The following is a 26,111-nucleotide window of genomic DNA, read 5'->3' as shown; positions in this document are numbered from 1 at the left end:
AAGGCAAGGATGAGCATCAGGATCTAATTGTGTTTGATTTACCTATTCAGTGAAGTTGAATCGGTGCTCTGGAGATGTCATGTCTAGGTTATTGCACACGGATAAGAGTTCTCATATTCCGTTACGATGATGGAGATATCCAGCATCTTTTAAAAATAATGTTACAATATTGGTTGGTTTTGGTTATCAATCCTGAATCAGAAACTTAGAAAATATAAAACATCTTCATCTGGTTGTATTTAAATATCTGCTTTATGGCAGCAGATGCTATATGTTGGGTTGATCTCCATCGCATGTAGCTTTTAGATGTACTTTCTGTATAGGGTGTCTTCTCTTCGGGGTGGTTATCTGATGGTCGTCTTCTCTTGAGTCGGGTTGATATGCATTCAGGTTGCTGTGCATGTATACTATGATTAGTGGCTGGTTGTAATAACTCGTGGATATTCATTGTTCTTTTATTCAATGTGTATCTTATCCTTGCCTGACCATGTTACTGGTACATGGGTATAATGTAAGATGGTTTATGCACTTGAATGCCTGATGTTATGCTATGTAGGGTTATATAGGTCCTTCTTCTAATGTTATGCGTCTTGCTTCTTATTTGCCCAGCATTCCGGTATGACGTTGTCTGGTCATTGACATGGCACGTGCCCAGGTTGCGGCTCGTGGTCAAGGCGCGTTTGAAGCTGTCGCTGGGTTGGTAGGTGGTCGTGGGCGTGGCCGTGGGCGGGCTGCTGCTGGTCGTGGACGTGCCATCGGCCGTGGAGGTTCTAATACTGGGTGTGCCCCTGTTTCTGATTGTGTTGCTGGCTGTGTGGATGCTACTCGTCGGGTGCCTGTCGTTGGAGCCCAGCCTGTCGCCAGGCGTCGGGGTCCTGCTCGGCGGGTGCCTGCTGCTGGAGCCCAGCATGTTGCCGGGCGCCGGGGTGCTGCCTCGCCGGTGCCTGACGTTGGGGTCCAGCCTGTTGCCGGTTGTGGGGGTGCTGCTCGGTGGGTGCTTGCTGCTGTAGACCAGCCTGTTGCCGGGCATGGGGGTGCTGCTCTACCGGTGACTGGCACCGGCCGTGCTGTTGGACTTGGGGCTGTTGTCCCTGCTCGGCGGGTGCCTGGCGTTGGGATTGCTAGGCATTACGTGCCGCGTCAGCCTATTGGGTTTCCTCCTCGCAGGCGTACATGTAAGTCTCTGTCCATAGTTTTTCTTCCTTGTTTTGTCTCTTAGGGTGCTCTACCAATTACTTCATTTCCGTGTTGTTCATGACGTGGTAGGTGATGGTTGGTTTCCTTATCTGAGTTTGGCCGTGGCGGCTGCAAATCGCAGAAAACGGAAAGGGTGCGTTGAGTTTCGGCGTGCTCACTATGAAGGTGCTAGCGAGTTCTTAGTTTGTTGTTAGTTGTTGTCGTTTGGGTGTGTGGTGCCTTACCTGTTTTTGCATGTTCTGTTAGAACGTGTCGCCGACGGCACCTTGCCGAAGGATTGGCATGGTTTCTCGGTTTATGTGAGCTCGAAGGTTACCGGGGTGGATCGCAACAAACGGAAAAAGCGTAAAGTGTCGATTAGACTGCGTCGTCCTGGACATGAAGGTGCATGGAATTCCTTGATTTCTTCTTGCTTTTTGTTGTTTCCACGTAGTCTCTTATTTGGTCGTACGTGTCTGGTTAGATGTTGTTGTCAAAGGGCCTTTGCCGAAGGATTGGCAAGGTTTCTCGGTTGGATTTGCTGAGTCTCTTAAAGGTACCTACTAAAAAAAACATTATTTCCCTGGTCGTGTCATTGTTGTTTTTCCTTTACGCATGGTTTGTGCGTGATAGTCTTGTGCTTTGGTGGTTGTTAGCTTGCTATCCAGATAGGTCATACTGTGGCCCTCCAGATTTCTTATGCCGGTATTGTGGTGCCTCCTTCTGGTTTGCTGAGTGTTCCAAGTCCGGGTCATCCTGGACACAACGTAAGATGGTTTACAATCGTTGTTCTAAAGGCGCTAAGGTTTATATTCCTCCCTTTAAGGATCCCCCGGCCTATCTCCGGGAGCTCCTTCGATTCGATGGTACTTCTCGTGCTAAAAAATTCATCCGGGCTATACGTGAGTACAATTGTATGTTCGCATTTACTTCGATGGGTTCTACCGTTGAACGCTCTTTTGGTGGCAGCCGTGGGCCTAAGATCTTCAAGATCAGTGGTCAAGTGTCTCATCGTATTGGTTCGCTGGTGCCCAGCGGTGATGATACTCCTAAGTTTGCTGAGTTGTACATACATGACCCCGCTAATGAGATTAGACATAGGATGAATGCTTTAAATCCGGACGATAAACCTACTGGGGGGGTCGATGAGAGTATTGTGGTTGGCCTTAGAGATATGCTTAATGAGTCTAACCCATTGGTACAAACCTTTAGGGAGGCAAGTAAGATGATAGAGGATCGCGGTGATGAACCTATAGAGGATATCTCGATTCGTATTATAGGGCCTTCAGAGGGTGATAGTCCACAATTTAGCTTGCCTACAACTACTGGGCTTGCTGCTTTGGTTGTCGGTGGTGGGTTCACGTTAGAGGCGTCTTCCCGGGATATTGTTGTCCGCAGTCGTTCTGATGGTTTGCAGCAGATATCTTCTCTGAACACTGCGTTCATGCCTCTGCAATACCCGTTGCTTTTTTCCTTATGGTGAGAGGGGGTTCCAGATTTATGTTCCTCACCTGATTGTTCCTGAAGAAGGTGATGATGATGGGGCCGTAGATCCTGATCCTGCACCTGGAAGTCCGTCTGTTGAGGCGTCTTCTTCGTATCCTTCTGGGGGTGGTGACTCAGACACGAATAGTCGGAATAGGATGACCATGCAAGATTACTATCGTTTTATGTGCCATTACAAAGGTGATCAGCCCAATCCATATCTATGCTATGGTCTCCTCTCCTCCCAGTCTGTTGTTGATGCACGCGCGTGCATCGATGAGAGTAGACTATGGTATATCATAAGAAATCAGGACATGTTCAGATCAGAGCATATGCAGGGTATTACCGATGCAGTAGGTGATGGGTGTGTAGATGGCGACGCTGTTGGAAAGAGGACCATTGTGCCCTCCAGTCACATGGGTGGTCGTCGTTATTTTAATGAGAACTTCCATGATGGCATTGCCATTTGTCGGGTGCATGGTGCACCAGACGTATTTACCACTTTCACTTGTAATCCCAAGTGGCCCGAGATCACCGCTGCATTAGAGCCAGGGCAGGCGCCTTCTGATAGGGCAGATGTTGTTGTTAGGGTCTATCACATGAAGCTTGCCGAGTACTTGGATGAGATCAAGTCAGGCCGGGCTTTTGGCCCCATTAAAGCTGGTACTATGTGCTATTGTGTTTTGTGTGTGGTCGGTGTTTCTGACCGGCCTTTTATTTATTTTGCTTGCTGGTCTGGCTGACTTATCTTTTTTATTTCCTTTTCAGTCCTATATACTATTGAGTTCCAGAAGCATGGGCTGCCACACGCGCATATACTTGTCTGGCGGATAGGGGGCAACGGTGAGATTGGTGTTGAAAATATTAATTCATTAATATCTGCTGAGATACCTGATGCGTTGCTTGATCCTCTAGGGTATGCTTTAGTTTCCGAATTTATGATGCACGGTCCGTGTGGTGAAATGAACGATAAATGTGTCTGCATGAAAAAAGGTGTTTGTTCTAAATATTTTCCAAAGGATTTTAGAGATGCTATTGTCATTGATGATAACGGGTTTGTCTTATATCGACGTCGCGACGACGGTCGAAGGGTTTATAAAAATGGTTACTTTCTTGACAATAGGCATGTTGTTCCTTATAATATGGCGATGCTCAAGAAATTTCAGGGTCATATAAATGTAGAGTGGTGTAATAAGACACAAGTGATGAAATACCTTTTCAAGTACGTCACCAAGGGTGCTGATTACTCTAAGGTCATGTTAGAAAGGTTAAAAAAATTGACTAAATCTGGTTGTCGTACAGTGGACGAGGATCAGGAGTATTTGATATGTCGTTATATATGTGAGTATGATGCATTATGGCGCATATTTGGGTTTGAGATACACTTTAAAATGCCGTCGGTTCAAAGGCTCACTGTTCATATGCCTGGCATGAATACTGTCTACTATCGTGTTGGTGTTGACCTCACGAAAATTGTTGGTTCTGACTTCTTGAAAAAGACTATGCTTACCGAATGGTTTGTTGCGAATGAGATGTTCGAAGAAGCTCGGTCATTGACGTACTGTGATTTTCCAATTGCTTGGACATGGGATGTTACAAGTAGGTCATGGCATCCAAGGGGTAGGGGTGAAAAGATTGGCCGCGTATATTATGTGCATCCTTTGAGTGGTGAATTGTATTATTTACGCATGCTTTTGATGATTGTTAAGGGGGGCTAGGTCTTTCGAAGATCTCCGAACGTATGCTGGTCGTCTTTATCACACCTTTAAAGAGGCTTGCGCTGCGCGTGGTTTATTAGGAGATGATAGTGAGTGGTACACAGCGTTTGATGAAGCGGTTGTCTGGGGATTTGGGCATCGGCTTAGGCAGCTGTTTGTGACCATGCTCATGCATTGTTCTATCAGGGATGAACTGGGTTTCTTTGAACGTTATTGTGTTAGCATGTACGATGATATCCAGTATAGGTTGCGTCACGCCCTGGGTAATCGAAATTATGTTGTTCCTCCTGAGAGACTAAGAGATATGCTTCTCGATGAGCTGGCCGACGTTTTTTTGAAACACGGTTCTAATATAAGAAACTTTAATTTACCACCCCGCTCTTGCGAAGGTGAACAATCTGATGATAATCGTCTAATCCGTGAGGAATTGTCTTATGATGCATGTGCTTTAGCAGAACAGTCCTTAGTTATGTTTGATAGTTTAAACGAGGACCAGTTGTTTGCTTATAAGACGATTGTGGGGTGCGTACAGGCGGGGGAACCAGGCTTTTTTTTTGTCTCTGGGTACGGCGGTACTGGGAAGACTTACCTGTGGAGTGCAATATGTGCTTTCCTTAGGGGTGAGAGGAAGATAGTGCTTACTGTTGCATCGTCCGGCATTGCATCGCTGTTGTTGCCTGGTGGGAGGACTGCTCATTCTCGCTTTAAAATACCTATTCTTCTTGAGGATAATACACAATGTGATATTAAAAGAGGTTCTAGGCTTTGTAAGTTGATGATGGTATCTTCGCTTGTTATTTGGGACGAGGCGCTTATGACACACAGGAAATGCTTTGAGGCCGTAGATAGAACGTTGCATGATGTCCTCTCTGTGGGTAATCCAGATCTTGCAGATGTTCCGTTCGGTGGAATAGTAATGGTCTTGGGTGGTGACCTTAGACAAATCTTACCGGTCGTCGAGGGAGGTACTAGGCCTCAGATTATTGATGCAGCGATCACAAATTCCCCGCTGTGGCGCTCTATTCGGAAATTGTCTCTTTCTATTAACATGCGCTTATTTGTCCCTGGGGCGGATATTCAGGCGCGGCAGGATGTTGCCTTGTTTAGCAAATGGGTTCTAGATCTGGGGGAGGGGAAGCTGCCTGCTACAAAGAGAGGTGATGATGTCGAGGCTTCTTGGATACAGATACCGGACGACCTCTTGGTTCGTACGACCGGTGACCCAATAGCTGCTATTGTTTCTTCTGTCTATGGTGATTTTTTACTCAACTACCTAAACTCTGGCTACTTGCAAGAGAGAGCCATTTTAGCTCCTACCAACGACCATGCTGAGGATATTAATGACTATATTATTAAATTGGTTCCTACTGATAGCAGGGACTATTTAAGTGTTGATTCTATTGACGACTCTGCAGATTCTGTTAGAGACAAAGAAGTTTATTATCCAGTTGAGTACCTGAATGCAACTAAAATTATAAACTTCCCAAACCATAGGCTGACTCTTAAGGTTGGTGTTCCAATTATGCTTCTTAGAAACCTTAGCCAGGCAAATGGTTTGTGTAACGGTACCCGGCTGATCGTAAAAGAATTGGGCGACCGGCTTATCAAGGTTGTTATTATGACTGGCTCCAATGTGGGTGATACCGTTTATATCCCCAGGATTGAGTTATTGGCGAAGAAAGGAAACGCACCCTTTGTGCTTAGGCGACGCCAGTTTCTTGTTCGTTTGTGCTATGCCATGACAATCAATAAGAGCCAGGGACAGACCCTGTCTGCTGTTGGCATATATCTTAAGGGTCCTATTTTTACGCACGGGCAGCTGTATGTGGCAGTGTCTCGTGTTACTTCAAGAGCTTCTTTGAAAATCCTTATATTAGATGCTAATGGCAACTGTGGTTCTGAGACCAAAAACATTGTTTTTCCTGAGGTCTTTCGGGCCGCAGGGATGGCCTAGGTTTGTATACGACGCCGGTCTTCATTTTGGTAGTCAGTGGCATGCTTTTGTGAGTTGGATGATATCTTGTTACACGGCATTGAGCGATGGCTGAATAAGTGTGTTCGGTATGGTGGGGTTGATATTTTGAGTGTTTGCATGTATTGGCGTGGCTTATGTCATACTGGTTTATTTAGTTTAACGGTGGTCGTGTGTTTTGGTGATGACCCTTTTGTTGTAGATGGCGATGGCTGGTCTGTAGTCTCTTGTTCTCGGGGACAGGAACTTGACCATCCGTGTGTATGTTTTGCGTTTGTGGCAGCACCATGGAGATGCTAATGACGGTCCTATCAAACACACTGACATGGTCCTTTTGGATGCCCAGGTATATGATTTCTCCAGCCTCAGCGCCTGCATTGGTTGTAATTTTCTTCAGCCTTCTATGCTTGGTAATTGATGCATGTTGTTTCTTGGCAGGGCAACCACATCTATGCTGAGATTGGTGAGAAGCTTGTGCCTAATTTTATGGGCAAACTGAAGGCAGGATGTGCATATGACATTTCACAGTTGTTGGTGTTCCTGAACAAACCTTGTTTCAAGCCTGTCTATGCGATACACATGATCAGGTTCAATAGGTTCAGTACGGCCGATCCTAATACTGATCTAGAAGCTCAGTTTCAAGTTCAATAGGTTCAGTATGGCCGATCCTAATACTGATCCAGAAGCTCAGTTTCCCTTCTGCACCTACTGACTCACTAAACTGTCACGCCTCCCCGCACCTCTCGAGACACCTGAATTCTTCACAGGTGTGTTGCCTACATGATCATTGTCTTCGTTTGTTTGTTGTGTGTGCCTGTAAGATGTTTTCCTTTTCTCTGGTTGTCTAGATGTGCTCGACGTTATCACTGCTGTATCTGATGTTGTTCAGTATCATAGCTCAAGCAGGAGCGAGCCTTCCACAAAGCGTTCTATCAGTATCATGGACCTAAGGTATGCCATCTTGCCCTGTCAGGTGCTTGTTGTTTGTGTTGTTGTCTCTATTAGCCTGCCATTGCTTTCAGTATATTTTGTTTATATTTTGTGCAATGGGTGCCAGATAACTATTGTGCTCCGGGCGAACGTGCTACAACCTTTCAGGGAGACTACATTATCGAGCTGGGCTCGACTGAACTAGTGGTTGCACTATTTGTTGGACCTCTGGTGAAGGCCTATGAAGGTAAGAACTCTTGTTAGGTTGACTAAATGGCTACTCTTTTGCCCATGTCTGTTTATGTGACGTGCTATGTCTTTGGTTGCGGTCTGTAGGTCGAAGGGGTGTGAGCGGAAGTGCAGCGTGTCGGTGGTACATAAATGATGACACTTCTGAGATGATAGACTTCCATAAGAGGTACATGCTATCTGTTTATCTCTGTGCTGATTATGTGTTGTCCTTTGCCTGATTTGGTCATATGCTTATGTTCTTGATCTTATTGCTAAAGGCTCCAGGGCAAGTTCTCTCCTGTAGAAAAGGTTGTCCTCCAGGGACAGACAATAGCTATGCATTTGCCTTGACCGTATTGATCTACTGCTGCATGTATTTTTTTTCTATGAACTTACCGCCCCTGAAGGAAAGAAGAGTAATTCTTCCCCGACCTCGGTCAAAAAAGGGTATGAGTTGTTCCAACAAAAATGATCCAAGATGGCGTAAACAAACGATTCTAGATATGTGATGTGAATTTGTTGGGTCTGTGACCTGCAGTGTCGGTATAAAGAGAGTGCCAGCAAGCAGTCAAAAAAGGGTATGAGTTGTTCCAACAAAAATGATCCAAGATGGCGTAAACAAACGATTCTAGATATGTGATGTGAATTTGTTGGGTCTGTGACCTGCAGTGTCGGTATAAAGAGAGTGCCAGCAAGTGGTCTACCTAAGTCTGTGTTGTGTAAACCCTTGTTTTCTGATGGCCGTGCTTAGGTATTTCCTTTCGTTTGCTTGGTGAAAATACATCCAAACCTATTCACATGGTTGTTTGATGGTCAGTTGACAAGGAATATTCGTTTATGCCTGCTAGGGGCTCGAAAAACCGGATGACGCTCTGCTGGTCTCGGTGGTGAGCTTGCTGCTACATTGAGGTATCTGGGTGTGGGTTGATACGAGTGTTTAACAATATATGCATCATTTTTCTACCTCTTGTACATAATTGTTATTTGTTCTTGAAGCAAATCAACTGAAAGCCTGGCGGCGGATGAAGACGAGACGTCAGCGACTAAAAGGGCCAAGCTGTAGTCCAAACGGCCCTAGGTGGATCATTATTTTGGTGTGTCAGCTAGGTACCTTTTATATCATCGGTCGCCTCCTATGTTGTACACGATTTGGCTCTTACTTGAACTTGTGTTATTGCAGGACCACGATGTGTTGGTTAGATGTGCTCTCGCATTGATGGTCTAGCGAATGGACGTCTCGACGTGTGTTAGATGGTGAAGCTTCTTCCTAGGTCTATCGTCCCTTTTGTCGTGCCGTATTGCTTGCGATGCGATGTTCCGTTACACCGACCCAAGAAAACTCTAATGTGGTGCTTGTGAAAGACCAACCGCTGTTGGTACTATGATCAGCATTGGCCTTCTATTTTGTGTGGTGTTTGTTTAGCTCTTGGTTGCTAACGATGTATGGTCAGTGCCGTGAGATGATGCTTCTGATGGATTAACTACTCCGTGGTTGATGTAAGTTATGAACCAGTTAAGCTGTGGCTCTAATGTTGGTTTTCTAATCCGTTTACTGTGTCGTATCATACGTTTTATTTTCTGTATATGTTGTGTGCTCTGTTCTGTCTTCAGACCACTAAGCAAGGAACTAACGTTGGGACCGGCACCCCGCGCCAAGGCGCGCTCCCGATCTAGTTAGTACTACCAGCAAAGAAACAGGCTTACTTCGGAGATGCTACTGGCAATGTGTTGGCACTGAAGGAAAGAATATTCGTGGAGAGAGAAAAGATGAACAGTTTCCATGCTTCGTAACATTTTCTTTTCTTTCCCTGGTTTTAATATTGATTTATGGACTTGTCACGCATCTCAGGAAATCGTGCATGACCAGTCCCAAGATATTTAGTCAATCATGCTCAATCATGCATGCATATCTTTCAGTCTTTGCCTGATCTTCTGTACCAGGGCACATTAGTTAGGTACAGAAGTGCCCTAGAGGCTAGAGCTAAAGTTCCAAGAATATGGTACATCAACACAAATTGAATCATGATCAATCATGCAAGCATTTCTTTTAGTCTTTTCGTGATCTTGTCTACCTGGACACGCTAATTAGATGTGCAAGTGCGCTAGACCTCAAAAGGTGAAAAAGTTCCAAAAAATACGGCAACATCCACACACCATAATATTACTTTGCCCAAAAAGAGAACACAAATTTATTTTGCAACTTAGGCATCTCCAACACTGACCAGTAAATGGACACCACAAATGTCCGTTTTTATGTCGGGACGTTTCCGCGAACATCCATCTGAATCAAACCACCGCTGCCGGTCCAAAGAGGCGTATCATCACCGACCAATCTATGCAAGCCGATCCACCGAAGCATGCCTCTTTCATTCCCCTCTTTGGGCGGCTAATCTCAAAAACAATAGCAATACCTACAACGTTGTAATGCAATAGAAATCAAGTTAAAAAGCAATATATGTCATTCAAAAGCAGACAACTGTACACTTGAAATGTCGATGAAGCACACATGTGCAATGCTTATATAGATACTTACAACATTTTGTCCTAGCCGGCTCAGGTACAAAAGCAACTTGTGTAATTAGATGGAAACTGTGTAGTGTAAGAGATAACTAAATGTATGCATTCGCACGACAAAGACTTTTCTATCTAATTCCTCACCAGTCCGTAAACTTTTATAATTGATAGATGAAAAATACAGGGAGATTGCCGTCGGGCTGGAGAGGTCTGGCCAGCGGTACCTGTGGGTGGTGTGAGACCCCAAGAGCGTTAACAACGACAACGCGAACCTCCACGCTCTCCTGCCGGAGTGGTTCGTGGAGCGGACCGAAGGCCGCGTGCTCGTCGTCAAGCGGTGGGCACCGCAGGTGGATGTGCTCCACCACAGGGTGACTGGCGCGTTCGTGACGCACTGCGGGTGGAACTCGGTGCTGGAGGGGATGGCGTGCCGATGCTGGGCTGGCCGCTGCACACGGCACAGGATCAACAAGGTGCTCATGGGGTAGAGGATCTGAGGATCGCCGTGGAGATGGTTGGGTGGCAGCAGGGGCTGGTCCGGGCCGCCGAGGTGGAGGCTAAGGTCAGGCTTGTGATGGGAGTCCAAGGCAAGCAAGCAACTCCGGGAGCGAGTGTCCGTTCACAAGAAAGGCGCCTCCAGTGGCTCGTCACGGTCAGCTTTCGAGCGGTTCTTGTCGGACATGAACTGCCGCCGTGGAGTTGCCGCTGGACAGCCCATGCGCACTTGAGCAGGCATCAGACTATCGGAGCCGGAGGTGATGGACATGACTCGCTCTGCCGACAAAGCTCGGTTAAAAATAATTCAGTTGGGACAGTCCTGACGGACTTGTACCCAGGATGTGAAGCAGAATCACATCTGTACTTACTTCCCAACAAAAAATTACACTAGTTCTCAGGAAGCTTGATAAATGAATAAACAACATATCAAAATTGACTTATTTGAACAAAACGTCCTACTTTTTAGCCCCTCGACATATGGTTTACTTCTTATGATTCTACTAGGGATCTGGATGTGGCCTGGTTCCAAGTTAAGGGCATCCTTTTGGATAACAGAAATTAAATCGTCCTACTGCTGCAAATGCAGGTAGTTTATTGAGCAGAACTCTAGCTGTTGACAGTTTCAGTCTGAAAAACTAAGAGAAGATCAGGGTACAAATAGGGATCAAAGATATTTTACCAATTCCTCCTGTAGTTGAGATAAATCCGCGGGAAGCTTCTATGACATAGTTTACAAGAGCAATTCATCTGGTTGGAGCAAGAGCTGAGCTGCTGACAAGGAGCAGACTCATATACGTGCTTCTGATCACCAGGGTCCTTTTTATCACATATATTTCACAAAACAAAGAGCAATACACTCGCATCATCATCAACAACAATACCGTCAGAGATAACTCTAAATGGTCGCCAGAATCATCACCATCTTCCTCTCCGTTGTCTTTCGCTTCCCTAACCACAGCCCAGCAGTCTGCACCAGTGACGATGGGGATGAGCACATACTGAGTTACATGTTGACTTGGAGCACTGAAGTTCTCTCACAAAGTACTTCAATATAGGGCAAGCCATGGACAAGATCCTATTCCACACTGCAGAAATACAATATCCCAGGAAGATCTGAGTTGCAGAGGCAATGACAAGGCAAATGAGAACTGAATACAGAGTAACAATGTCCCAGGAAGATCTTAGTTCAGCAACCAAGAACACCATTTAACCCTACACTATTCATCCAGAAAGTTTTGTTGCTAACAGTTAGCAGCTCCAGTTCCTCAAATATTCTCCAACCTTGTTCTTGCAACGTAATCTGAACGTTTTCACATGACCCAAGCCTCCTGTAACTCTGTTTTCACATAATATGAAAGTAAGTGTGTTGTAAGTCACAACCTTGATGTGGACCCCTCCATGAGCTCATCAAACAGCCTTATCACCGCCACAGCCATTCCAATCTTACACAAGCAATAGATCAATGTGCTATTGATGGTGTTAGTTTCAGTGGAAGAATTTTTCAGAGAAGTTACAGTTGAAGACTGGTGCCATCAAGGCATCAACTTCCTTGAGAAATTTATTCAGAATAAAATGGTCAGTTTTGGGCTTTCAACCTGTCTGAACAGCAGACCTCATGGTTATGTATTTAGCACTGAATTGAGATGCTTGTTCCAAGTATCACTCTTAGTATCTAACACTCTCCTGATAAAGATCTCCCAAGAATCACCATCCAAGAAATCCCCACCACTTAAGGCAGCAGTTTGAACAATTTTGCCAACAATATCGTCATGCATTGGCTCAGAAAGGCTATCGACCAAAACTTGGTAAAGAACCTTGCTTGGGGTGCACCCATGGGTCACCATCTCCGTAAATACTGCAGCCCCTTCATCTGGCTTCCCAATCTTGCAAAATCCCTTGATCAAGGCCTCATAAGTCATGGCATTTGGCGCGTATCCCCGTTCAACCATGTCATCCCACACCTTCCCGGTCTCTTGTAACTCCCCATTTTCAGATAATCCAGAAATAAGCGAATTATAAGTCAGTAAGCTTGGCTTGTACCCCTTCTCGAGCTCATCAAACAGCTTCCTTGCCTCCCGAACCATTCCACTCTTGCATAACCAGTAGATCAATGTGTTCGTGATTGTGTTATCTGGTGGGACGTTCTTCTTCACCTTCCATTTCCACATTTGGTGCGCTTCCTCTGCTTTTCCGTCCTGGCACATCACATTGACCACCTTGGCAGCCAGTGGTGTGTCTGGCGTGTGTCCTGCCCCAAGCATCTCGCGCATTAGATTGCACGCCTCGGCAGATTTCCCCTCCTTGCAGCATGCCTCGATCACGACTGAATACGTAACCTCATTGGGATGCACCCCAGCTGCCTCCATCTCGTCCATAATCCTAGCTGCATCCTGTATCTTCCCGGTCCGGCAGTACCCATCGATGAGCACCGTGTACATCGTAACATCTGGCACGCGCCCACCGGCAATTATATCATCGAATAGCTTCTGCGCGCCCTTGAGATCCTCCTTGGCACAGTATGCGGAGAGAACCGTCGTGTAGGTGACGACATCAGGGACGATCCCCCACCCGGGCATTTCATCGAGTACCTTGAGGGCGGCGTCGAGGTCGCGGTCGCCGACGAGCCCCTTGAGCAGGATGTTGCAGGAGACGAGATCGGGCGTGATGTAGAGCTTGGTGGGCGCGGCGCGGAAGAGGGCGGCGGCGAGACGGAGGCGGCGCGCGGCGACGAGGGAGTGGAGGAGGGCGTTGAAGGAGCGCACGGAGGGGTGGGAGTTGAAGGACGGGAGGGAGAGGAAGAGGCGGAGGGAGGGGAGCGGCGGCAGCGCGCGGAGGAGGGGCAGGAAGGCGCGGTCGGAGAAGGCCGGGAGGCGGGCGGCGCGGAGGGCGGAGAGGACGGGCGGCAGGAGGTCCGGGGGCGCGCCGGCGAGGCGGGAGAGCACCGCGGCGAAGACGGGGATGGACGGGGGCAGGGGGGGCGTGGCGCGGAAGAGCGCGTGGCGGAAGGCGAGCACGGCGAGCTGGGGGGTCGGGAGGCGGTGGAGGAGGCGGGAGAAGCTCCGCGGCGTGAGGCGGCGCGGCCAGGGCTGGACGGGCGGGGTGACGGTGCAGTGGGACGGCGGCGGGAGGGAGGACGGGAGGTGCGCCAGGTGGGCGAGCTGCACGGTGGTTTTGGCGGACGGCGCAGCCGCGGAGAAGGCGCGGGCGGTAGACGGCGCCGGCGCCGGCCAGCGCCGCGGCGGCATGGCGGCGCGGGTGAGGTCGAGAGCGCGCCGCACCGGCATGGTGTATTTGGGGATAGAGAAATTACAAACGGAAAATCATAAGGACGTGAGAATAATAAGAAAAAAGTCCATTTTATACTACACTCAATAGAGTTGGTGGTTCATATTACCCCTCATCTATTTTTCTGCTCCTTTCACCCGTAAACAAACCCATACCGAACGAAAGAACCTCCGGATGATTTTGTCTCCACTTCTGCTGACGCTGCACAGGTCAACGCTGGTTTTGACCTGCGGGCGGGCCTCCCTTGTCAGGTTGGCATAGGCACAGCTACGACGACCAAATCTTGAGTAAGGACGGCACAGAAAGTAGGGGAGGCAGAGCAGCGCGTCGCACCGGCGATGGGAGGCTCCTACCATGGTCACGACCACGCGCGGCTGCGCCTGCACCCTACCGCACCAACACGCACGAGCGCGGGCTCGGCAAGGTACAACAGCACTGCCGCGCCTTTCATGGACAGAGGACGGCCGTGGACGCGGGAGCTCGATGCCGAGGCCACGGCTCGCAAAGCCTTTCTCTGGAGGACGACCGTGGTCTCGCGCGCTTCAGCGGAGCACCATGGTGCTCAGTAGGCAGAGGAGGAGAAGGGGGGTTCGCCGAAGGAAGATATCGAGGTGGCGGCGGTCGATGCCGGAGTTGGAGAAGAAGACATGGGCAACGACGATTCACGGCAGCCCAGACAAATTCCTTTAGCAGGAACGTATAGCAGACCAAGGCGAGGCTCTATGACAAGGCTTCTAAGTGAGGAGGAAATGTTGGCCGCCCTGGCGAAGAACTACAGTGGGCGCTAGAGCTCGGCCATGCCGGGAGAGTTCCTCGGGACGCGAGGCTCCAAATGGACAAAAGACGGTGCCGTCAGCATGAACTGAGCACTAGCTACGCTCTTCACCTAACAAGGGCGCAAACCTGACGAGGGGGGCCCACCCGCTGGTCAAATACCGCTCAATCGGGGCAAAACCATCAAGGGACGATTTCTGACCGGTATGGAATTGCTGAGGGGGTTAAGGAAGTTAAAAATAAAGATCAGTGTGTTATGTGAACTATCAAGTTTGTGCAGGGTAGTAAAATAGACTTTTTTTCAAATAATAACGGTCATCTCCCTTAAAAAAATACAAAACCCACCTTAAATAAGCAGAAATGCTAACTGGCGACCGACGACTTTCACAGCGAACCCTATCTACAGTCGGTTTCATTTGCACGCAAAATCTTCGCCACTTCGGATTCGCAAACCCGTTCTAAGAGAAATGCCAGCGACCCATTTTCTCAAGTCAGCCCACTGACCAGAAATGCACCTATTTGTGCCACCAGGTTTGAATTCTAGTCCTCCTTTTTCCCTTTTTTCACCATATGGCATTTTCTCCAAAAAAATCACTAAGAGATGGCATTTTATATTACTATTAAGAGATGACATTTTTATCTTTTAAAAGATGGCTTTTTAATATGAAGAGGTGGCGATTTTTCTTGTTAAAATATGTCACTTTTTTATAAGAGACGGCATTTTTATATTAAGAAATGGCATTTTTTTTGTTTTTATCAAAGAGATGGCATTTTTTTATTAAGAGGTGTCATTTTTATTTACAGTTTTGCTAAAACACATCTAGAGATGCCATAAGTATTGCACATCTAAATCATATGTCATTGATCTTACATTGAGATTCGTGTGGATATTTTTTTTTCTCTTTTTCTTTTTCTTTTTATGCTTGATTCACTCACTTAGGAGATGGCACTTTTTGTTCATAGCATTCTTACCCCGAATGGCGCACACACGAGCTGATTTTTTCGGGCGCGGAGTACGCTGGTGGGCTCGATTGACAGGAGTTCGCTGCTTGGACATGTAAGTTCGGCAGCTACTTCTGAAGCTAGAGCATTGAAAGACGGGCTCATCCTGGCAGGTCAAGTTGGATGCAAAAAGATAATTATCAACTCGAACTGTCTGGAAGTAGTCCAAACTATGCATGATGGAGGTTTTTCAGTGACAGAAGCTTTGGCAATATACGAAGAGTGTGTGTTCTTAGTTAGGAATTTCTCTCATGTAATCATAGAACATTGTTCGAGAGAGAGGAATATTGTAGCTCATTTGCTAGCTGCCCATGTAGAGGGATCCCAGACTTGTGTCTGGACGGGAGATCCTCCGGCTTTTTTTTGTATCTAGCCTAGTGGACGACGTAACTATGTTCGAAAATTAATAAAGTCACCATGATGGATTTTCCTTAGAAAAACTTCTCTTGCAACAACAATAACGGTATAAATTATCGGTCAATCGAGTCAATAGCCTGCAGGCCAGGGCTTCCAGAACCAGGGCCCCCGACAACAAAACGTCACTCCCCCTACAAACAAATGTAAGAGTGTTTAGATCGCTAAAATAATGATCTATATGCTTTTATATTTCTTTATTGAGGGAGTACATAGCTAGTAGCTCATTGTAGCTGTTGTGGCTCTAAGGGCTGGCCTGGGGCGTGGAGTGAGGCAGGTGACTCACCACCGTCGAAGGATTCCGGCACACAAAGTCTCTATGGCCGACAATGACGGTGGGCTCGTCTCTTCGCGTTGCATATAAATGTCCGACTTGAGCATACGTAGTGATGGTCCTGGACGTTGCATGTTTCGGCAAAACTTGGATGCTGGAGCGACAACCTGCTGGCCTCTTGGCGGTGGTCGTGCCGCTATGGCAGGAAGGGCAGTGTAGTTGTGGCGTGGATCTAGTCCTGTACTGGTCGGCAGTAGCCGGTGCCTGGTGGTGGGGGCCTGGTCAGCCGATGGCATGATGTTTCTTATATCTTGCTCGACGTGGGATTCTGGTGGCGACTCGTGTTGTGCCTCGTGTGAGTAGCTATGAGTGGATCTCGTGCAACAATATCCGGTGGGGGCGGACTCCCCTACGGCCTCCTCGTCTTGACCCCTACCGGCGTGACCTTCGAGGAGGGGTGCGCGATATTAGAGCATCTCCAGCCATTCGGCCTTCTAGGATGTCGAAAAAACGCCGTCTGGGACTGGACCGATGTATCTTTTTGGCGTGAGGGTGATTGTGTTCCCAGTCGCCTCCCCAGGTCGCCCCCCAAATTGGCGCAAACACGGCACAAACTCGGCGATTTGATTCAAATTTGCACAAACATGACATAAACTCGGCGATTTCACTCAGATTTGTACAAAAAAAACAGAGAACAACTAAGCCTAGCCTAGCCTAGCCTACTAAGCTGCTGCCGCCGCCCGCCGTAGCCCGCTGCCGCCTTCTACATGCCGAGGAGCCTGTAAAAACGGGTGTAGTCCCGCCGCCACCGCCGTCGTCGTTGTCACATGCGTGGGATGGTGGGTGTGTGATACGTCTCCGTCGTATCTACTTTTCCAAACACTTTTGCCCTTATTTTAGACTCTAACTTGCATGATTTGAATGGAACTAACCCCGGACTGGCGATGTTTTCAGCAGACTTTCCATGGTGTTATTTATGTGCAGAAACAAAAGTTCTCGGAATGACCTGAAACTCCACGGAACGTCTTTTCAAAAATAATAAAAAATCCTTGCCAAAGATGAAGACCAGGGGGCCCACACCCTGTCCACGAGGGTGGGGGGCGCGCCCCTACCTCGTGGGCCCCCTGGAGCTCCTCCGACGCCAACTCCAACTCTATATATTTTCTTTTGGGGAGAAAAAATCAAGGAGAAGAAATCATCGCGTTTTACGATACGGAGCCGCCGCCAAGCCCTAAAACCTCTCGGGAGGGCTGATTTGGAGTCCGTTCGGGGCTCCGGAGAGGGGGATTCGTCACCGTCATCATCATCAAACATCCCCATCACCAATTTCATGATGCTCACCGCCTTGCGTGAGTAATTCCATCGTAGACTTGCTGGACGGTGATGAGTTGGATGAGATCTATCATGTAATCAAGTTAGTTTTGTTAGGGTTTGATCCCTAGTATCCACTATGTTCTGAGATTGATGTTGCTATGACTTTGCTATGCTTAATGCTTGTCACTAGGGCCCGAGTGCCATTATTTCAGATCTGAACCTATTATGTTTTCATGAATATATGTGTGTTCTTGATCCTACCTTGCAAGTCTATAGTCACCTACTATGTGTTATGATCCGGCAACCCCGAAGTGACAATAATCGGGACCACTCCCGGTGATGACCATAGTTTGAGGAGTTCATGTATTCACTATGTGCTAACGCTTTGTTCCGGTTCTCTATTAAAAGGAGGCCTTAATATCCCTTAGTTTCCATTAGGACCCCCCTGCCACGGGAGGATAGGACAAAAGATGTCATGCAAGTTCTTTTCCATAAGCACGTATGACTATATTCAGAATACATGCCTACATTACATTGATGAATTGGAGCTAGTTTTGTGTCACCCTATGTTATGACTGCTACATGATGAACCGCATCCGACATAATTGTCCATCACCGATCCAATTCCTACGAGCTTTTCCTATATTGGTTTTTGTTTATTTACTTTCCCGTTGCTACTGTTACAATCACTACAAAATACCAAAAATATTACTTTTGCTTCTGTTACTTTTGTTACCGTTACCACTACTATCATATTACTTTGCTACTAAACACTTTGTTGCAGATATTACGTTATCCAGGTGTGGTTGAATTGACAACTCAACTGCTAATACTTGAGAATATTCTTTGGCTCCCCTTGTGTCGAATCAACAAATTTGGGTTGAATACTCTACCCTCGAAAATTGTTGCGATCCCCTATACTTGTGGGTTATCAGACTATTTTCTCGCGCCGTTGCCGGGAGCATAGCTCTATTCTTTGAGTCACTTGGGATTTATATCTGCTGGTCACTCTGAAGAACTTGAAAGACGCTAAGACAACAATTTATCCCTCAACTACGAGGGGAGGTAAGGAACTGCCATCTAGCTCTGCACTTGATTCACCTTCTATTTTGAGTAAGCTTGCGACACATCTATTATTCGTTCTGATATGTCGCATGTTATTGATGATGCCACTTCGGATATGCATGATACTTATGATGAAACTACTTCTATGCTTGATACTACTGTGCCCCTTAGTGAATTTCTTGATGAACAAATTGCTAGGGCTAGAGAGAAATAAATTATTGAAACTGATTATATAGATGAAAGTGATGATGAAGATATGCCTGTTATTCCTAAGGGTTATGTTTTTGATATAGAATCTTCTGCAGCTATTTTAGCTTGCAAAGATAGATATGAGCTCAAGAGGTTATTAGTTGAATGGAATAAGCAATCTCTTAAAGATAAAATGAAACCTGACCCTGCTTTTGCTACTTCACCTATCTGTGTTGCCAATAAGGATTATGAATTCTCTGTTGATCCTGATATAATTACTTTGGTTGAATCTGATCCTTTTCATGGCTATGAATCTGAAACTGTTGTGGCACATCTTACTAAATTAAATGATATAGCCACCCTGTTCACTAATGATGAGAGATCTCACTACTTTTATATCCTTAAAATATTTCCGTTCTCATTAAAGGGTGATGCTAAGGTATGGTTAATTCTCTTGATCCTGGTTGTGTGTGTAGTCCCCATGATATGATTTAGTACTTCTCTGCTAAATATTTCCCTGCTCATAAGAAACAAGCTGCTTTGAGGGAAATTTATAATTTTGTGCAAATCGAAGAAGAGAGTCTCCCACAAGCTTGGGGAGGCTTCTCAATTTACTTAATGCTTTGCCTGATCATCCTCTTAAGAAAAATGAAATACTTGATATCTTTTATAATGGGCTAACCGATGCTTCCAGAGATTACCTGGATAGTTGTGCTGGTTTTGTTTTCAGGGAAAGAACACCAGATGAAGTTGAAATTCTATTGAATAATATGTTGACAAATGAAAATAATTGTACACTTTCTGAGCCAGCTCCTGCTCCAATTATTGAGCCTATTCCTAAACCAACTCCGAAGAAGAGAGGTGTTCTATTTCTCAGTCCTGAAGATATGCAAGAGGCAAAGAAATCTATGAAAGTAAAAGGTATTAAAGCTGAAGTCCCTCCTGCTAAAATTGCTAGCCGATGCTTGGATGAGTTTGATAACTTTATGGTTAAGCAAGAAGATTTCAATGCTTATTTTGGTAGACAATTAAAACAAAATGCTTATATGATTAAACACTTGGGTGATTATATGGCTAATATTAGGGGTGAACTTAAACTTGTTAGCAAACATGCTTCTATGGTTACCACTCAAGTAGAACAAGTACTTAAAGCTCAAAATGATTTGCTCAATGAAATGAATAGTAAGAAAAATGATTATGCTGTTAGAGTGGCTACTAACTTGTAGAATGACTCAGGAACCTTTGTATCCTGAAGGCCACCGTAAGAGAATTGAGCAAGATTCTCAGAGAAATAATATTGCTGCACCTAGTTCTTCTAAAAAGAAGAAAAAGAAAAATGATAGGACTTTGCAAACTTTTAGTGAACCTATTGCTGAACCACCTGAGAATCCCAATGATATCTCTATGTCTGATGCTGAAACACAATCTGGTAATGAACATGAACCTAGTGAAAATGTTAATGATGATGTTCATGATGATGCTCAACCTAGTAATGATAATGATGTAGAAATTGAACCTTCTATTGATCTTGATAACCCACAATCAAAGAATCAACGTATGATAAGAGAGACTTTGTTGCTAGGAAACATGGTAAAGAAAGAGAACCATGGGTTCAGAAACCCATGCCTTTTCCTCCCCGACCATCCAAGAAAAAAGATGATCAGGATTTTGAGCACTTTGCTGAAATGATTAGACCTATCTTTTTGCGTATGCGATTGACTGATATGCTCAAAATGAATCCTTATGCTAAATATATGAAAGATATTGTCACTAATAGAAGAAAGATACCGGAAACTGAAATTTCCACCATGCTCGCTAATTATACTTTTAAGGGTGGAATACCAAAGAAACTTGGAGATCCAGGAGTACCTACTATACCATGCTCCATTAAAAGAAATTATGTTAAAACTGCTTTATGTGATCTTGGAGCCGGTGTTAGTGTTATGCCTCTCTCTTTATATCGTAGACTTGACTTGAATAAGTTGACACCTACTGAAATATCTTTGCAAATGGCTGATAAATCAACTGCTATACCTGTCGGTATTTGTGAGGATGTGCCTGTTGTGGTTGCAAACGTTACTATTTTAACGGACTTTATTATTCTTGATATTCCCGAGGACAATAGTATGTCTGTTATTCTTGGAAGACCTTTTCTGAATACTGCAGGTGCTGTTATTGATTGCAACAAAGGCAATGTCACTTTTCATGTTAATGGTAATGAGCATACGGTACACTTTTCGAGGAAGCAACCTCAAGTTCATAGTATCAACTCTATTGGAAAAATTCCATCGATTAGATTTGGAGGTTTTGAATTTCGTCTTCCTACTGTCAAGAAGAAATATGATATTCTTATTATTGGGGATGTGCATATCCCGGTTGAGGTAACATAGTGTTATTCGAAATTTCTCCGGTTGCATGTTATTCGGAATGAGTTCGTTAACAAGACTTGATCAACCTTGTTAGTGGATTCATTTTGATGAGCATGAGATGGATGAAACTAGAAGGCACAACCTTCTGTACCCTCTTTATATTTTCTGTTATTTAGTTGAAATAAAGTAAAAATAGTATTTTCTGTCTGTTTTCTGATTTATCCGTGCAATATAAAAATACCCCGAAAATAAAAGTTCTCCAAATGCCCTGAAAATTGAATATGATTTTTTCTATAATATTTGAGGATTTATGGAACTGAGAACACAGCAGGGGGGTCAACCACCTGGCCACGAGGGTGGAGGGCCCGCCCTACCCCCCAGGGCGCGCCCCCTGCCTCGTGGGCCCACGGTGGCCCTCCTCCACTTATTTTTGCACCCATACAGTTCTTCTTCCTCCCACAAACACGAATATCTGGCTCAAGCACGAGTTCTAGCTCACTTTGCTGTGATTTTCGATGTCCTTGCTCAAAGCACCTCTCACAAAACTGCTTGGGGAGATTGTTCCTTGGTATGTGACTCCTCCATTGGTCCAATTAGTTTTTGTTCTAGTGCTCTATTCATTGCAAATTTGTGTTGCCTAGGTGACCATGTTCTTGAGCTTGCATGTCAAATTTATATGGTTCCAAGTAGTTCTAATGCTTGATAGAGTCTCTAGGCACTTGTAGGAGTAGTTGCTATCAATTATATTTGAGCTTGTTCACTTTTGTTTGAAGTTACTAAAAATTTCAGAATATTTCAGAAAATTATGAAGAGACTTTTGAGGTGCTCATCGAGCCGAAGCTCGAAGGAAAAGCAAAATGAAGAAGCACAAAGGCCCAAATTTAATTTGCCTCTCACCGCAGAGGTCCGGCCGTGTGAATGGCCTTCCGATGATTTCTTGAAAAAAGCCGGGATTTATGATGATTTCTATTCATTGGCTAAGAATGCTGGCCTCACCGACTTCCTCCGCGACCAACGTCATCAGTATCTCTTACTCACTAATACTTTTGTGCAAAACTTCTACTATTTTCCTAAGGAATCACCTCCTTCAGTAGAGTTTCATTTATATGATGTTGTTAAGAAGATGCCATTAGCTGAATTTTGCAAGGTTTGCAAAATACCCTTTGAGGGTACCTTAGATGAACCACACTGTAAGGATGTGGAAGAATTTATTGACACCATCGCTGTGGGAGAAACCAAGAAGGTTTCCGATGCAAGAATCACTAACATACATTTTCCTGTTTTATGCTACTTTGCCATATTTGCTAGTCGTTGCTTGATTGGTCGCGAAAACTGTGGAAACCTTAGTGTTCCTAATATTATCATTTTGTTCCATGGTTTATTCCGCGATAACGCTGTTAGTATGGGCGGAATTATTGCTAAACGGTTAAGTCTGAACCGTACTAAGGGCCCCATCTTTGAAGGTATTTATGCTTCGCGCCTTGCTGCATATTTTAATATACCAATTAGGCTCTATGAGAAAGAAGAAAAATTGCTGCCTAGTGCTTATTTAGATTATAAAAGTATGCTAGCGCATGACTTTATTGTTAAGAATATGGAAGGGGAGTTTAAATACAAATTGTTCTTTAATAAACATCACCCTGAGACTATTACCTTGCCTGCTCCTTCCTTGTTTAATTTATCTGAAGGTCCGTATCTCGTTCCGTGGGCGGCCATTCAAGCCTACCGGAACCCTACATCAGCCCCGGAGCCGGAACCACAATTTGAGCCTCCACGACAGTCTAATTACCAGTGGGATTCGGAGATGATTGCCAGCCAGTGGTAGTCAGAGTCCTCTTCATCTCAGTACGACCCCAGCTACACCTACGGGTATCCGCCAGGCCATCCCTGGGAATGAACCAACTTAGGCCAAAATCCTAAGCTTGGGGGAGTACGTATTTCCCACTGACATTACATTTATGTTTACACACACTCATTGCTAGATGTCGGTGCTCATACTCTTTCACTGTAATATCCATGCTAGTTTATTTTCTTTTTCTTGCTTTCTTCTTGTGTGTTTGATTAATCTTAAGAAAAACCAAAAAATTTAGTAATAGCTTCTAGCTAGTTTACTTTCTTGCTGTAGTAGTAGTAATTAAAAAGAAAACCCAAAAATATTTCCCGTTCTTCTTTTGCTTGTTGGGAACTTTCCCGTGTAAATAGATTTATTTCTTTTCTTTTCTTTGGGGGTTGTTAGGAGAAGACTATGATTAAATTGTTGAAGTGGCTCTTATATGCATTATTGTTGATTTAAGCAAGAGCCCATATTGCCTTGTCTTCTCCTGCTTATTGAATGCTCACAGATTTCAGCTTAGTCCAATGCACATGCACTCTTATTATTATTCACTTCGTTCGTTCGTGCAAGTGAAATGCAATTATGATGATACTAATCGTCAACCCGTGCACCTGCACGGGCTAGCAATTAAGGAACGTAAAATGAACACTAAAAATGTAAATTCGTACGTATGCCTCACCAACTCGTACACATATATTTCAGCAGTCTTTGCTTAATTAGATATACGCTATATACACATTTATGTAAATTAAAAATGTATATCAGATCTTGTATTCAGATGTATGCAAGCATTTATTCATCTCTATAAAACATGTATATCAGATCTTGTATTTAGAAGTATGCGCATTTATTGCAGCGTTTTATTGCTTATGTAAATAAATGCTTGACATAAAAGCTTGAGATGAATTGCTGTACCAAAATTTGAAAAATAATTACACATAAGGTAAGACATTTTCTTGAGGTGAACATAAAGTAAGACATAGATCTCTCACGGACACAAAAGTTAATAGATGCATACTGGATCTGGATATACTCTGATGCTTGACATGTATTGCAAATATAGTACATGTAGTACCATCAACAGATCATTATGTAAATCTGAAACTAATTTTGATAATTTAAGGTAAGGGCAAAATCTTAAGGTTACAATGACACAATTGACTTTTCCTGATCTATCAGCATAACATGTATGCTTCCATGAAATATCTTGAGGATTTTTTTTTTCAATTAAAGAATATTTAAAGTAGCTCTTATAAGTTGAATATGAAAGATAACTACTTAGAAATAACTCTTTGTTATCTCGAAGGATAACTCTAAGAGGAACTTCTGCAAAAAACTGGAATTTCTTCTTACATACGATATTGTTGCATGTGGCAATAGCTCTAACAGAAAAAGGGTAGTGTGAATCGAGTTACTAAAAATCAACCTTTCTTGGTATCTTAAAAAAACTGATAGTGAAACATTGTGATCAGATGCATAAATAATCTATCAAATCAATCGTCGGCAATTTGGATACTTCCGGCCACTGAAAAAATAGCGCGTTATAGCGCCGCTGATAGAACGCCATAGTGTGCTGACAATTGTCCCGCTAAATAAATCAATGTATACAGTGTCTCGCTAATAGCATCCTATAGTGTGGTATAGCACTCTAATAGCGTACATTAAGACCGGTGCTACTTTGTTATAGGGCACAACTTTTTTCACTGCTTTTGCCTATGAAACTAAAGTTGTCTGCTATTATCGAGCAAGAACATTATGTGCATATAAATATTTAACCGTGCGCCTAGTTCATCTGAAGGATGGCCAGATGATTTAATCTTGCTGTTTTATTTCTCTCATGTCTAGCTCGGTAGATATTTCTCTGAACTTTACTTCCTGTTCTGAATGTAAATGCAGTGATGTTGTGTTTTGTCAAAAAAAAAAGGATAGGGAATGAATCTGAGTGTGCAGTAGTAATCTGGAAAAGAATACAATCATGGTTTGTAAGGTAAACTTCCTTCGAACCTAATGAAATCTAACACACACACACACACATGTCATAGATAGTGCTTGTTTACAGAATAGTAATCATTTAGGATGAACAGTACACCATGTAATGAAGTATATATGCAGGATAATGTACATATAGGAATGGTTAAGCTGAAGGATTTTACGCCCAAACTGCCGTAAATATGTTCAATAGCCCTACAACTAATCAACTCACCATAAATAGCACCATGTTTGTTAAGACCATCATAAAGTTAATTCCAGCATGATCATTTCAGATTATAACATAGGTTAACTCTTGATGATTTAGAAACAAATAGGCTAACTAAATTTTACATATAACCCTGGGCATTGTATCTTTTGTCTGCGACATGTGCAGATACTTCTAAATCTTTAGTGGAGGGAAAAAAGTGCCATAGTCTATAGAAGGCTGAAAAGTCTTTTCGAAATCAGGTCTCGCTTTGCAACTAATTTTGTTTCAGAAATTAGGTCTATCAGACAGACTTGATACACTCACATATATGCCCAATTATTCCCAGATAATAAATTAACATAGTAAGGATAGAAACCATATGGATTAGTAGGGTTTTTTTTTTGTGAGGGTATATGGATTAGTAGGCTAACATATGTGCTTTAAAAATAGGTTCGAAATGTCCTGTGCAAAATATACCATGAACGATCTACAAAAGTAGCAGTACACCACACGTAGCATTCATGGATAGGTTACATAATTAAAATCAACACTCTGGTACATCCACAACCGTACAGAAAAAAGATCTAGAGTAGGGGCTTTATTTATGCATTATATAAACTTGACCATGGAACACACCGGATTCAGAATTACCTCTAAAGGCAACGATTAAGCACAGCGATGAACAAAAGGAAGAATTAATCATTGGCTGATAAACTGCTATCTATATCTTTGCTCGGGGCAACTGCCAGAAATTACTTTACCTAGTACTACATTGGACTGTGGGAGCCTCAACATTCATGATCCCGATGTCGCGGTTGCTCCAGAAGCTGTAGCCTTTGGCACTGGATTATTCTCCTTCTCACCATTTGGCTGCAAGATCTGGAACCA

General features: G+C 44.4%; 3 protein-coding genes across 4 annotated transcripts; 2 read left to right on the top strand and 1 right to left on the bottom strand.

Moving 5' to 3' along the window:
* The first annotated feature begins 640 nt into the window (after positions 1–640).
* LOC147957388 (uncharacterized) lies at positions 641–2,659 on the top strand. Its single transcript, XM_087534381.1, has 5 exons — positions 641–1,175; positions 1,267–1,362; positions 1,444–1,581; positions 1,661–1,732; positions 1,833–2,659. Exons 1-5 carry the CDS (start codon positions 641–643, stop codon positions 2,657–2,659), a joined length of 1,668 nt encoding a protein of 555 aa, XP_087390507.1.
* A 316-nt stretch (positions 2,660–2,975) lies between these two features.
* On the top strand, positions 2,976–10,514 carry LOC147957387 (uncharacterized). Its single transcript, XM_087531674.1, has 11 exons — positions 2,976–3,324; positions 3,430–3,577; positions 3,785–4,177; positions 4,371–6,306; positions 6,635–6,697; positions 6,790–6,993; positions 7,249–7,302; positions 7,450–7,528; positions 7,618–7,699; positions 7,791–7,821; positions 10,275–10,514. Exons 1-11 carry the CDS (start codon positions 2,976–2,978, stop codon positions 10,512–10,514), a joined length of 3,579 nt encoding a protein of 1,192 aa, XP_087387800.1.
* LOC125520392 (uncharacterized) lies at positions 9,514–13,838 on the bottom strand. 2 transcript variants are annotated; one of them, XM_087534380.1, is made up of 3 exons: positions 11,204–13,838; positions 10,251–10,800; positions 9,514–9,923 (listed from the first exon to the last, which is right to left on the bottom strand). In XM_087534380.1, exon 1 carries the CDS (start codon positions 13,806–13,808, stop codon positions 12,144–12,146), a length of 1,665 nt encoding a protein of 554 aa, XP_087390506.1. In that variant the 5' UTR covers positions 13,809–13,838; the 3' UTR covers positions 9,514–9,923; positions 10,251–10,800; positions 11,204–12,143. The 2 variants fall into 2 exon arrangements, with proteins under 2 accessions (XP_087390506.1, XP_048541270.2); XM_048685313.2 differs by lacking the exon at positions 10,251–10,800.
* Between the last annotated feature and the right edge of the window lie 12,273 nt (positions 13,839–26,111).

This window comes from Triticum urartu, chromosome 7A (genome assembly GCF_056163025.1).
Source record: "Triticum urartu cultivar PI428250 chromosome 7A, HENAU_Tu73, whole genome shotgun sequence".
NCBI lineage: Eukaryota > Viridiplantae > Streptophyta > Magnoliopsida > Poales > Poaceae > Triticum > Triticum urartu.
The sequence above is the reverse complement of the archived record's forward strand: the minus strand, read 5'-3'. Positions and strand labels throughout refer to the sequence as shown.